General features: G+C 40.3%; 1 protein-coding gene across 2 annotated transcripts in view; it reads left to right on the top strand.

Annotated features, from left to right (window-relative positions):
• qsox1 (quiescin sulfhydryl oxidase 1) overlaps positions 1-14,347 on the top strand; it is a 105,726-nt gene that overhangs the window by 29,631 nt on the left and 61,748 nt on the right. The window contains exons 1-2 of one of the 2 annotated variants that reach the window (XM_016993010.2): positions 9,430-9,636; positions 11,108-11,208. In XM_016993010.2, coding sequence (XP_016848499.1) covers positions 11,125-11,208 — 84 coding nt within the window. In that variant the 5' untranslated portion in view covers positions 9,430-9,636; positions 11,108-11,124. Of the gene's footprint in view, positions 1-9,429; positions 9,637-11,107; positions 11,209-14,347 lie in introns of those variants that run through there. The other variant, XM_003219833.4, reaches the window with a different exon arrangement.

The following is a 14,347-nucleotide window of genomic DNA, read 5'->3' as shown; positions in this document are numbered from 1 at the left end:
TTTCATTATGTAATTTTGAATTCCTTGTGCATTGGTCCCCATGTAATCCATTATTCATATATTCTATGGATTACACCTAATTTCAAGCATTCAGTAGAGATCGGTAGCATATGATTTCTTGGACCTTCTTTGGCTTTTTCCAAACTTGAATGATTTTTCACTTTTTATTATATGTATAACTCATATATTCCTTTTCATCACTGCAGCATGGCACAGGGATGATCATGGGTGGGAGGGGAGGTAGCAGCCCACAACTTAGAAAAACTGGTCAAAGAGGCTATTCTTGGAGAAAGATGTTGCCATAACTAGGCAAATACTATTTTTACATCTCTGAAAAAGATCTGGAAGTTTTATTAAAGTTTAATACTCATTTTTCAGTAGCCTCTTTTTGGAAAGGGCTCTTCATCTGAAAGTAATACAGTAGAGTCTCACTTATCCAAGCCTCGCTTATCCAAGCCTCTGGATAATCCAAGCATTTCTGTAGTCAATGTTTTCAATATATCATGATATTTTGGTGCTAAATCCATAAATACAGTAATTACTACATAGCATTACTGCATATTGAACTACTTTTTCTGTCAAATTCTGTCTAACATGATGTTTGGGTGCTTAATTTGTAAAATCATAACCTAATTTGATGTTTAATAGGCTTTTCCTTAATCCCTCCTTATTATCCAAGATATTTGCTTATCCAAGCTTCTGCCGGCCTGTTTAGCTTGGATAAGTGAGACTCCACTGTACCAGTTATTTGCATGCTGTGGAGTTAGGGTAAATTTTCAGATGCAGGCCTTCACCAGCACTATTTCAAAGCAACATCTGCCCAATGACTCCAAACTTTCATAGAATCACAGAGCTGGAAGAGACCGCATGGTTCATCCAGTCCAACCCCATGCCATGCAGGGAAGCACAAACAAAGCACCCCCAACAAATGGTCATCCAGCCTCTGTTTAAAAGCTTACAAAGAAGGAGCTTCTACCAGACTCTGGGGCTATTGAACAGCTCTTATGCTCAGGAAGTTCTTCCTGATGTTCAAGTGGAATCTCCTTTCCTGTCATTTGAACCTTTTCCAGGTGGCTGTGTTGGTATAGCACAATCTCTGGCAGTTTTTATTTGTACCAAGATCGGGCCTTTTGTAAAACATTTTCGAATATTTTGGACTAGTTGTACCCAGTCTGTTTCAATGAAAAAACTCTGAAAAAAAGTTCTTTCTCCCACTCTGGACCTTCCACAGATATATAAAGAGAAGCCTCCCACAGAATGGTAAAACATGCAGGTGTCCCCTGGGCAACATCCTTGGTGACAGCCAGTTCTCTCACATCAGAATTAGCAAGGCTATTCAACAATAATCAGTGCGGCCAATTGCAATATTTCTTGCAGTTAATAAAGAACACCACTCAGAAAACACTGGAATATTAGACATGAAACGATCAGGGCCTGCTAACACCTCCCAACAAAGGATCCCTCCAGGCAAGTAGTAGCTAGGGTTTGAAGCAGCAAGGCTATTGAATGTTAATCAAGTTGTCCAGTTGCAATATTTCTTGCAGTTAATAAAGAACACCATTCAGAAAACAGTGGAATACCAGACATGAAACAATCAGGGCTGGGTTACTCTTCCTAGCAAAGGATTCCCCCAGTCAGGAAGTAGCCAGGGTTTGAAGCAGCAAGGCTATATAATGCTACTCCAGTTGGCCAATTGCAACATGCACACTTGCCTGTAGCAGAAAAGAGTTCTTTCTCCCACCCTGGTCCTTCCAGATTAAAGAGAAGCCTCCCACAGGATGGTAAAACATCTGGATGTTCCCTGGGTAACATCCTTGCTGACGGGCAATTGTCTTACACCAGATGCGGCTTGCTGTTTCTGAAGTCACGCCTGACACGCTTTCTGTGGCTAGGCTTCAGAGTCTCAGCCTTGCATAACTGCACATGAATGGTGAGGAAGCAGGCTTAGCCTTCCCTTTTGCCTCCCCCCTCCCCCCCCCCGCCCCCCCCCCCCCCCCGCTAAAGGGTGGAGACTGCATGTCTGTTACTTGTGCTGTTTCTAAGGGGAGGAGCCGTCTATTATGACAGTTGCTAAGGAGGGAGGGGAGCGCGTGGCCATTGCTAAAGGGGGAGCTTGTCTATTAGAACGGTGAAAGTAGGCTTAAAACCCAAGGCAGTTTGATTGCTATGTTGTCTCCAAATTTCATAATGCTCGGTGGAGTAGTTTGGGAGATATGAGGTCCCTCACTAATGGACATTACATTTTTATTTATATACAGTAGATTACCAGAGAGATAGCTTATGACAATACATCAAGTCTAGCTGCACTATTTGCATGTACCCCTGACGTTAAAGATTGTCTGTGGAAGGAGGAATTTAGTGATATATTCAGAATAACATAAATTACATGACATTCTCAAGAACAAGTGAAATGGGGAGTTAGAAAATCCTTCTTATCAAAAGGAGGCCCTTGTGTTATTCCTGATTTGCAAAGAATTAATTTCCCTCAGTTAAGTCAGTGGTTAAGACAGAAAGCCAGACAAATGTCTTATATGAGGCCAATATTATTGCATGTTGGTATAGAACAACAGTCTGTGTAGTCTATGAAATATGAGAATGTTTTTAAAAACACCTTAGTGGCATGTGTGTGTCCTTTCCTAAGTAGTACTATCCAATCCTCAGAATTTCTTTAGACATTTGTCTTTTATTATCACAATTACGTTTCACAGGATTTGCGAGGAAATACTTTAGAAATTATCAAATTCCAATTGTTCTAATTGAATTCCAAATGTTAGCCCTAGTTGAAACAATTAATCAGGAACTTGCCTCGGATGGAGGGGGGAAAGTTGCATTTTGCAGAGTGGTTTTGCAAGCTAGACAGAAAAAGTTGCTTTTTGCAGAGGATTTTGCAAACCTAGCAGTATTGTACACATTTTATCAGCTGGTTACAGTTTCAAATTGCAGTCAAATGGCAAAGTCATTCTTTTGAGGTTTGGCCTATATATTTTCAAACATGTTTCTAAACCCACAAGAGCCAGATAGTTTGTTCAAAAGTAAAGCAAAGGAGGACGAGCTAATCAATCTACAGCACCCCCCCCCCCCCTGCCCAAGGTAAAAAGGTGACGGTTTCCCCTGATGTTAAGTCCAGTCATGTCCGAGTCTGGGGGTTGGTGCTCATCTCCATTTCTAAGCCGAAGAGCCGGCAGTGTCCATAGACACCTCCAAGGTCATGTGGCCGTCATGACTGCATGGAAAGCTCTTTCTTGTTGCTGTCAAGAGACTGCTACAGGTACTCATCTGAAATAATATACAGTAGAGTCTCACTTATCCAAGACTCGCTTATTCAAGGTTCTGGATTATCCAAGGCATTTTTGTAGTCAATGTTTTCAATATATCATGATATTTTGGTGCTAAATTCGTAAATACAGTAATTACAACATTACTGTGTATTGAACATTACTGTGTATTTAACTACTTTTTCTGTCAAATTTGTTGTATAACATGATGTTTTGATGCTTAATTTGTAAAATCATGACCTAATTTGATGTTTAATAGGCTTTTCCTTAATCCCTCCTTATTATTCAAGATATTCATTTATCCAAGGTTCTGCTGGCCTATTTGGCTTGGATAAGTGAGACTCTACTGTACTCCCAAATTTGTTCCAGATTTCTTATAGGGTACCAGATGTCTATAAGAGTTTCCCATATACAGAATTGTGGGTGTATAAGTGTAATAACTTTGCAAAGGTGAAATATACCTCCAAGAGGCGTGCAAGTATTAACTGACAGCCCAGCATTCTCTTCCCGCTGTGACCAAGTGGATCGCTGTGGAAAACACACACACCCGGCGAACTAACACAATCCATAATTGCAACAATTACCATGCCTTCTAGTTCTGTTCACTTATAGCTAATATTCAGAGGATAGTTATTACTGTTGTGGTGGTTATATAATGTTATCAGTGTACAGTACATGAAACTTTACAGAATAAAACAATGTAAAACAGGCAGTCTAGAAAGGGAAGAAAGAAGCTGGAGAAAGAAGGAAATCATACAACTATAAAACCAATGCAATCCACTTGTAATACAAATACTCCAAATACAGATAAAATGCTTTTGTTGATACCAACACTGAAACATAGCATCCTCACTTGATACTCTTCCACAAACATTTTGAATTTCCTTATAAAGCCATTCACATTGGAATCCCTTACTACATGTTACAGAAGTGAATTCCATGAATTAGCTACCTGGTGTCTAATGTCTCAGATCTACAGACAACCCTCAAGTTACAAACAAGATAGGTTCTGTAGGTTTGTTCTTAAGTTGAATTTATATGTAAGTTTAAACAGGTACATTTCAAAGTTTAGCTCCACACACCCACACATATTCACACACACACACACACACACACATACATATACTAGCTTTGAATAGTGTAGGAAAAGTTTAACACTCTGTGGTGTGTATTTTGCTGTCTCTGCTCTTGTTCAGAAGATTTCACCTCACTTTCTATCCCTGTCAGAATTGGATTTTGAAAAATTTGGCTTGTTGTGAAAAGAAAGAAGTGGTGATAAAGCTTCAGTTGAGACACCTTTTTTCTCATGATGACTCTTTCAGGAATGAATTTCCTTTCTGAAGAGTAGATTCATTTCTCTTCCAGTTGTCTCGCCCTCATTTGTAACTATGGGTTGTTTGTAAGTTGGATGTTTGTAACTCAGGGGCTACCTGTACATGGATTCTTCAAGCTCTTTTTTTTGTTGCTCTATAACACATCCTTTTCATTTAAACTGGGGGAAAACTTACACTGTTCATGTTTACAAAGCGCTATTGTAGTGATTTCAGCTAGGACTGCAGATAAGGAAGTCCATGCTCTGTGAGTTTTGCTAAATCAGATCAGCCAGGACAGAGAACAAGCAGTTTGGGTTGAAGGCAAAATACAGAGGTTTCTTGCAGTTTAGCCAAAAGGGATGTTAGTACCCGCAAAGCGCATTCAGACGTCCTGTGCCTCCCCCAATTGGCTGAAAAACTTTTCCAGCTCAGATCCACGCAGGGATTGGCTGGAGGTTTCTCTGATGTCACTGACAGAAGGAGAAGATCCTTGTGGCGGGGAGAAAAACAGCTGATGGTTGGTCAGTTTAAAAGTCAAGTCTGTTACAGAGAAATCCTCTGGGAGGACACAAAACTGGGGGAAGTGATGACATAGGTATGCAGGTGATCCCTTGACTGATTTAAGTGTCCAGTTTCTTCATCATCATCATCATCATCATCATCATTTAATTACTTATTAATCGCCCTCCATCCACGATGCTCTAGGCGATTTACAAGATAAAATTGTAAAGGATAAAAATACATACATACAAATATTAATAAAATTAACATAGATTAAAAGCTCTAGTAAAGAGCCAGGTCTTGAATGCTAGGGTAAAAGGCCCTAACTCACGCATGGCTCTCATGCAGGGCGGCAAGGCATTCCATAAGGCAGGGGCAGAAATAGAAAAAGTTCTGCGTCTGGTCCTTTCCAAGTGCACTTCTCTAGGACCCGGTACATAAAGTAAGTCTCATTGGGATGGTCGTTGCGACCTCCGATGATGGGAGAAGGAGAGACGGTCCCTAAGGTACGATGGGCCCTGGGCGTAAAGAGTTTTAAAGGTCAGAACTAGCATCTTATATAGACCACGGTAATCAGTTGGAAGCCAATGCAGATACTGCAGTACTCGTGTTATGTGGCATTTCATGGGTGTTCTTGTGAGTAGCCTGGCTGCCGCATTCTGAACAATACGGAGCTTTCGGGTCGTGGACATCGGAAGGCAAACATACAGGGCGTTGCAATAGTCCAGCCTAGACGTGACCGTGGCATGGATGACTGTTGCCAGCACCTCATCAGATAGATAGGGTAGCAGGTGCCTCGCTTGTCGTAGGTGGAAAAAGGCCTGTTTGCTGGCAGCAGCGACTGGAGCTTCCATTGTCAGCTGCGAATCTAAAACGACACCCAGGCTCTTAACGGTAGGCGAAGGAGATAGGGCAGCACCATCGAAGGTGGGTAGCAAATGGGTCAGACCAGTCGAGCGGCCATGCCAGAGAATCTCAGTCTTCGCCGGGTTCACCTTCAGTCTACTAGCACGTAGCCAGTTCGACAGAGCCTCCAGACATAAGGTGAAATTGTCTGGTATTGATGTTGCTCCAGGCTCCAAGCGCAGAAGGAGTTGGGTGTCGTCTGCATATTGATAGCAGTCTAGGCTGAAACTCCGAACCAAACTAGCAAGGGGTCTAATGTAGATGTTGAAGAGAAGAGGGGAGAGAATTGCACCTTGGGGTACCCCACATAGGAGGGGAGATCTGTCAGAGACTTGATCCATATACTCCACACATTGGCTCCGGTTTCGCAGAAATGAGTTGAACCAATTGAGGGCCTGACCGCGAACTCCGGACATGGTGAGACGGTGAATCATTAGATCATAGTCAACGGTGTCAAACGCTGCGGTAAGGTCGAGAAGTACCAGTAGCGCTGATCCGCCGCTATCAGACTGGCGACGAAGTTCATCTGTAATGGCAACCAGGACTGTCTCCGTCTCATGGCCAGGGCGGAAGCCTGACTGGAAAGGGTCCAGGCCGGCTGTATCATCCAGAAATTGTTGCAATTGTCCCAGTACAGCCCGCTCTATCATCTTACCCAAGAATGGGAGGTTGGAGACAGGACGATAGTTGGCAAGGGTCATGGGATCCAAGCTAGGCTTCTTTAGCAAGGGACGAACCCTTGCCTCTTTTAGGTTGTCCAGGAAGACCCCCTGTTCAAGAGAGCCATTGATTATATTACTCAATGGATCGAGTAGACCTTCCAGGCAGCTCTTCACCAGCCAGGAGGGAGACGGATCAAGGGAACAGGGAACTTTGTTTCCATGAACAGTTTCATGGAGACAAAGGTGCAAGACCCAAGAGATAAAAGGGTGACAATCCCAAACAACTAGGGGTTTAGTTGATATTCAAAAGACTAATGTATTCATATTGGTTTAGCCTTTTCTCCCATGGAAATGACAAGCCGCCAGCTCTTATTTAAACAGGAACACATCCTAAGCCCATCTTGGTAACAAAAAGGATCATATGTCTCATATAATTTTATCTTGCTTGAGAAAGGCCTTTTGTTAATTACATAGCAATCTCCATTTCCAGGAGCTTATGCATACAGGGGGCACGGAGACAGCAGGTGCCTTCAGCATACATTTGTTACAAGTTTATACATTTAGAAATCAATACAGTACACCAGCAATACAAAAAACATCATTTTTATACATTTATTAAAGGGTTTAGCTGTAATACAATTGAGGGTACAGTTGCTGCTAGGTCCCTCCAGAGCCTCCACTGCCTTCAATATTGTAACCTCTGAAAGAGTGGGAAATGTTTGAAAAATAAAGAAAAATAATAATATTTCTTGAAGTCTTTTGTTTATAAAACCTTTGGGAATGGGGCGCAGTGGCTTGACAACACCAGGGCTTGTTAAATTCAAAAGAAACAACAGGAAACTTTGTAGTTAAAAGTGTCAAAAAATAAATATAGCTAAACAAATGGTTTTGTCTGTGTTCTTTGGAGGGGGGAGGGAATTTATATTTTAATTTTGTTTATGTATTTCTATAGTGGTTCTTTGGATGTCTCACATTAATTTCCAGAGCCAAGAACAATGTGAACTCCATGCTAAAACTTGTATATTATGTAAAAGACCTGGGTGAGTGAACAAGGTATTTGCTTGAAGAAGAAAGGTACATAACCATGTGCTTCTCTGAGAAAGATGTTCTTAAACCTGAATGCTATCTTTAAAAAGACCTCCTTCTTTGGCAGGATTCCGAAGATTTAAAGGTCCAGGTGGTATTTGTAAGAGAAGTCAGTCTTTCACATGACCGAGTCTCAAGAGGTTTAGGGCTTTACACAGAATCATAGAGTTGGAAAAGATCCCAAGGACTATCAAGTTCCACTATGTTTACCATGCAGGAACACACAATTAAAGCACTTCCAACAGAAGGCCATCCATCCCCTGCTTAATAACCTCTAGAGAAGGAGACTCCACCAAACTCCCAGGCAGCATATTCCACTGTTAAATAGATTAAAACCAGTACTTTTCTGGACCCAGAAATATCCTAAAATCATTTGTGTTCAGATGTGGTAGATTTTTAAAATCTTTTTGTTTCTTATCCTGTCCCTTGTTTGTTTTAATAATGTAACCTGATTATTCTACTGAAGATAAAAGCTTTCATGCTGTTGGGTGACACCTTGATTAGCTCTTAAAAACTTATACTAGTTTTTGAATTTCAGCTGTGAAATCTAGGCTAGAGCTTTGCCTGGACATAATTGATGCTTTTTGTTTTGTTTTGTTTTGTTTTGTTTTGTTCTGAATTAGATGTTTGGGAGAAATTATTTGAAATTTGAAGTAGAATTAACTCGTAGAGTGACAGAAAATCACTGTAAATGGGGTAAATACTGTTTCCTTCCTGCTACTTTTTTCATTAAATACCCTCTTTCCAGTGATCTGCATTTAAGAACACTGAATTAGTTCCCAACTTGTATGGCTGTGCCACCAGTCTTCGTGTAAATTATGTTATGTTTATGGTTTGTGTGGTACAATGGAACACTTAGGAATTTAAGGTGGCTTGGACTTCTACAGGCAACAGAGAAGAAACCTGGACAGAAATTCCAGAAGTCAGCAGAATGGCATTTAACTGTTTCTTTAAATTCCTTCCCTTTGTTAGCTTTCTCATATGTACATACATATTTTCTATAAATCTCAAATCTATCATTCACACAGTTTTTAAAAGGAAGTTCTAAACTGTGTACAGATATTTGATAGTGCAATTTTGCAAACTGTGTAACGCATAAACTTTTGTCCTGATTTAATTATTTATCATCATATGTGAGTATAAAACTTGGAAGTGTTGAGTGTAGCGTTTCAAAACCGCTGTATGTTGTTTAGTGACATGATATAAATGGAGTAATTGAGTCCAAGGGCTGGTACATAACTAAGGCCATTCAGGTCAAACTTAGGCAGGGTCAGAATTTGGCCTCTGACTTTCTAGATACTTGTGTCAGTTCTGCTCTCCTGAGCATAATGGTTTTTGTGACTACATTATTTTATCATTGACAAAACACGAAGATGGGTGGACACCTTTGTTCCTATAGGATAAAAGCAAGGAGTGGCTCAGAATGGTATGTTAACAATGACTACTGTGTGCTGTAATCTCTTCTCATGGTGGCAAGTACCAAAACACCAGGGTGGAGCAGCTGGTGTGTTGACTGTAGTCATAGTTCTCTGAGAAGGTGATGCCTGGGAGTTTCCTCTGATGCAGAGGATTTGCAATGTGCTGATCTTTCTAAAGCCATCGAACTTTCTAACTCCTCAGCCTGAAAATGTGTCCTTTGTTTATACTGCGCCTGCTGGTGTAACTGTTTCTGACCAGTCTCAAATAGAATAGAATAATGTGGAGATTGGCTAGGATTTGGGAAGAGTAGTCTAAGGTTAGCTTAACTTGTGCCTTAAGACCCAGCAGGTCAAAGTCAGCATTTTTACAGGGCCAAGTGGCACCTATGGCCTTTGAGTATCACTTGATTCCAGCTCTACTGATGGGTGAAGTAAGTCTAAGTGCAGTTATGGTGGTAAACACAGCAAGTAACAGGTCAGTTGTTCCTTCCTTCTATGTACTTCCATATGTAGCAGAATCCTTTCACTAACTTTTAAAAATAGTTTTTAATTATGTTTGTATTTTACAGTTTTCTCAAGGAACTGAAAGTGACATATATAGATTTTTCTGTTTTACTTTCAAAACAGTCTTTTGGGGAAGGGAGATTAATTTGATTTGACCAAGATTAATGAGAGACCTTGGCCAGTTCCCTAACATACTCTTAACTCAGGGGTTCTCAAACATTTTCAGCCACAGAGCCCTTTTTGAAGCAAAGGTTTCTCATGGAACATCACGAAATGTTTATTATATTAATATATATTATATTATATATAATGTATATGTATCAAGCATGGGCAAACCATGCATTGTGTTTTAAAAATTTGATAGATGGGCCAGGCTAGTGGCAAATGATTGGAGAATGTTTGTGTGAACTTACTGGGGAAAAAATGAAGAAATTCCTATGCACACTGTAAATATCTTGTTTGTAGTGCAAAAAAAGAAAAGATAGATAGAACAATACAATATTTAAAATGAAGAACAATTTCAACCAACATAAACTTAACAGCATTTCATGGGAAGATCCAGAGAACATCCAGTCCAATCCCTTTCTGCCATGCAGGAAAGCGCAATCAAAGAGTTTTGGAAGCAAGGAAGGTGATGGGAAAGGCTTTTGGCAGTGAGGAAGGCAGGGAGGGAGGAGCAGGAAAGAAGGAAAGCTTTGGGGAGGCAGGAAAAGGAAGAGGGAACTGCAGAGCCCCTCAGTATGCTTTGCGGAGCCCCAAGGGCTCCACAGAGCACACTTTGAGAACCGCTGCTCTAACTTGTACAATCACTGACTGTCAGATTTGGAATTTTTTGAAAATATTTTCATTACCCATAGTCAGAAATTCCAGGGGAATTGCTACATTAGTGTTACTGCTACATTAGTGTTGGTTTCTAGACCTTCCCTATAAATTACAAAAAGCTTTATGAATATTCTTTATTAATAAGATAATTTTACCTTATATGACTCATTATTCAATTATTGTAGTACGTCATTGGCAATAGCTCATGGAGAGATTTTATAAGCTGGTTATATACTGGGTGACAAGCACTAAAAGGCACGCAGTCAACATGTGAATTTTCCAGTCAACATGTGAATTTTACCCTTCCGGTCTTTTGGGTTGCTTGACTCTTTGAAGCTCTCTTCTGTGCCACTTGTCTTCCAGTTTTTCTTCTCTTTCTACTCTATGTCCTCATGCCTCTTGACCACTCCTTCTTACAATTTCCCCATCTTATTTACTTGATTTGTATACTGATTTTCTCCTAATTTGGCACCCACAGCACTTTTAACTCTTCTGGCCTAGTGCCATACTATGTAGATTCCCTGTCCCTTATGACTTCATGCTGACCTTGGTTATACAAACATGTCCATAAAGAGAATGGAGGGACATTCACCCTTTTTGTCTTTGTCTCCCCCTCATAGATTGGAGGCCTGCAGTGATGCTGGGTGTGCTGGACTGTGCTGAAAGGTCTAATCGGAAAATATGTACAGACTTCGGAGTCACTGGTTACCCTACTTTGAAGGTATATTTCCATTGTGGAGGAGGAGGCTTTCTACTTCAGTTGATACTGACACTTAATGCCATGATTATTGGAAAATACATGTTTCCTAATCATGTATTTAGTCTGCTATATATGAAACCTTGATGATTAGCTATGTAAACCTGAAGTTATGGCTCACTGGTGGATTCTGTCAGGGGTGTGTTTTTCGTCCGCCATGAGGAGCAGTAGGGCTATGAGGAGACAGACATTAAAAAGACTGAAGTGACTTTGAGAGGGAGAAAGAAAAAGGGAACATTTTGTCCAGAGAGGGAAGGAAAAACTATGGTCTTCACACATGATATATCCATCCCAACAGTTATTGCCTTATCCTTGTTGATGTATGACCTCAACAGCAGTTCTAGAAGACAAAAACAAAGATTGTCCTACCCACACTCTGTCTTGATTTTCTTTTTTGGATCAAAATTTTTAATTTTATTGTATACAAGTTGACAAGCAAAAATTAGGTTAATTAGCAAAACAGGTACACTGCAACATTCTAACAAATAGTTTCTCTCCTTCCTTTCACCCATGAACTCACCATCCATGACCTCAGTCACTATTCACTGTGAATCCCATATCTAATAAAACCTACCCTATACCCTATTTAGTAAATTCCCTTTGCGGCTACTTGAAAGTCAACATTTGTCTTTCTTTCCAAATATTCAAATGCCAGCCTTCATTTTTTGCTGAACTCTTCATTATTTCTTCTCTGGATACCATTAGATAGCTTGGCTATTTGAGTATAGCCTAATAACTTTTCTCTCCAATCCTTTTTTAGATAGTTCTATCTTGGTTTTCTGAGAGGAAGTAGGAAGAAAACAGTGCTTTTTTTCAAAATGATAACTGTTTCCCCAGCCATAAGCTCTGGTATAAAAATGCTTCTCTTTCAGTTCTACCAAGTCAAGGCTCAAAAATTGTGATAGCTTTGTTGAGGACTCGTCAGTGACTAGCAAGTCACACTTGGCTCAGTCAGGGTGAAGACAAAACACAAGAATCTTTATACAAATAAAGCTTATTGAGTTTCATATCCCCTCTGCCTGAGGGAAGTGACTGAGCCCCAGACTTCTGTCCCATGGACTGGTACCTATGGAAATAATTCTTCTAGCCTTCTTGAAGACATGGAAGCTGAGGAGAATGGGAGGACATGAGTCTAGGTTCAGATAGGTTCAAGCAGAGAAAACAGTGTCTTCCATTACACCTGAACTGAATTTTTTGACAATTTTGTGCAAAGCAGATTAAACTGAAATATATGTTTTATATTTGCACTTGTGACGTTTTAGGAGAGGTAAAGACTAGTTTTCTGGAACCTGGATATTAATTGAGTCCCCTTCTCAGTTACCTCACCTCAGTGGCGGGCCCAGTTCACACACATCCATCATAGCCAGGCTGGATGGGGAAAATGAGATTGTGTGCATATTCCTCTAGAGCACTGCTTCTTAAATTGTGGTTCCTGACCCAAATGGGGTCTCCTTAGCTCAGTGTTGAGATCCCAAAAAAAATTGCAATAGCAAAAGGTTTCTGAATGTCACCTATTTACGCAAATCTATTAGCGACAACATGCAATGTTTACAGTAAACTCTGCAGAAAAGGTTTTAACTGTACTACACAAAAAGAAAACAAGACTGTTTAGCAAGCTTTGCAAATGGTGATTTATTATCAGTAAATGTCTGGTTGTTTTATCTGTTTTATATGCCTATATACATGGAGTCATGTAAAAATTTCTTGGGCAAAAAGGGGTAATGAGTAGAAGTTTTAGAATTCCCCCCTGCTCTAGAGATTCCTGACATGTGTCAGATGGTCAGCTTCTTTAGATCAAAGAGAGGCAACCTGTGTGCTCAAGAGGTTCCAGAGTATAATGCCCACAATCCATGACTATTAGCAAAATTCCTGACCATCAGCATCCGTAGGGTACTATATTATCTCCCACTGCTTTAGATAATGTTGTGTCTCAGACCATTTTTAACTATGCTGCAAGTCTATTCTCAGAACAAATGTTAGATATTTATTTATTTATTGCCTTCCTGACGTATTGGTCATTTGTGGTATGATGGCTGCTGGAAATATGGGGCAGAGAGATGAATTGGGTTTTTTTTTTAACAGAAGATTTTTTGCTGAGCAACCTGGAGATTATTCTTACTTCCCAAAGCTGACTAGGTAGGGTGAATATTTTACAAGCTTTGTGTTAAGAGGACAGGTGAGATAAGGGGAGAATAGCTATGCTGAACACATATTTGACCCACATATGTGGAAGCCCATATGTGGAAGCCAATATCACCTCAAAAATGCCCATTTGTCTTGAGTTATCTAGCTGCCATCATCCTCTGAATTTACCCACATGATTCAAATAACCAAGTGGGACTTATCTACACTTTCTCTATCTCTGACCCCACAGAGACTCCCTCTCCCCTTCCCTTTGGGAGATGAGAATCCTATATGCACATGCATTTACACACTGAGCAAAAGCAGCTGAAGAGAGCTTGGAAAAGAGGAGCTCTTAATGGGAAAGCTTTTATTTTAAACAAGCAATCTACATGATTAAAATGTACATGAACACACCTTCCTTCAAGTGTTACTTTGGATTAAAGTTACAGCCAGCCTGTGTTAAACGATCATAATTCCCAATGAGACTAGCTAACTATTCCTATTCTGTTCATAATGCAGATGGAATCTAGACCATGAATGTTCATGAGAAGTTGGGAATCTGGACCCCCTGGGCCCAGCCAATGACCAAGCTCCCTAGGTGAGGTAGACAGCCTCAGTCCCAAAGTCTCACCCTTGTTGTCTCTCTTTATCTCTCTCTGCACCTTGAGGTACCCTGAGGTTTTATAATCTCTCACTTGGAAATATTGGGCAATCATCTCTTGCAATCTCTGTGGCTCTTGCATGATGCTGATCCCAATAAATGCAACTTAAATCATAATTAATCCTTTGTTTACCTGGAGGGGAGACAATTCCCCTTAACTGTGATGCCCATATAACGGAAGAACCCATTATCACATGTTTTTGGCATGGGTGGCATGGGTGATTTTCTAGCCCTCAGTTTTTCAGCCAAAAGTTGATTGGTTAAATAGCTGAAATAATCTAACAAACCCATGTCCAAAGGAAACACAGAACGAAACTT

This window comes from Anolis carolinensis, chromosome 4 (assembly GCF_035594765.1).
Source record: "Anolis carolinensis isolate JA03-04 chromosome 4, rAnoCar3.1.pri, whole genome shotgun sequence".
Taxonomy (NCBI): domain Eukaryota; kingdom Metazoa; phylum Chordata; class Lepidosauria; order Squamata; family Dactyloidae; genus Anolis; species Anolis carolinensis.
Note: the sequence above shows the minus strand (reverse complement) of the source record. Positions and strands in the feature narration are given on the sequence as shown.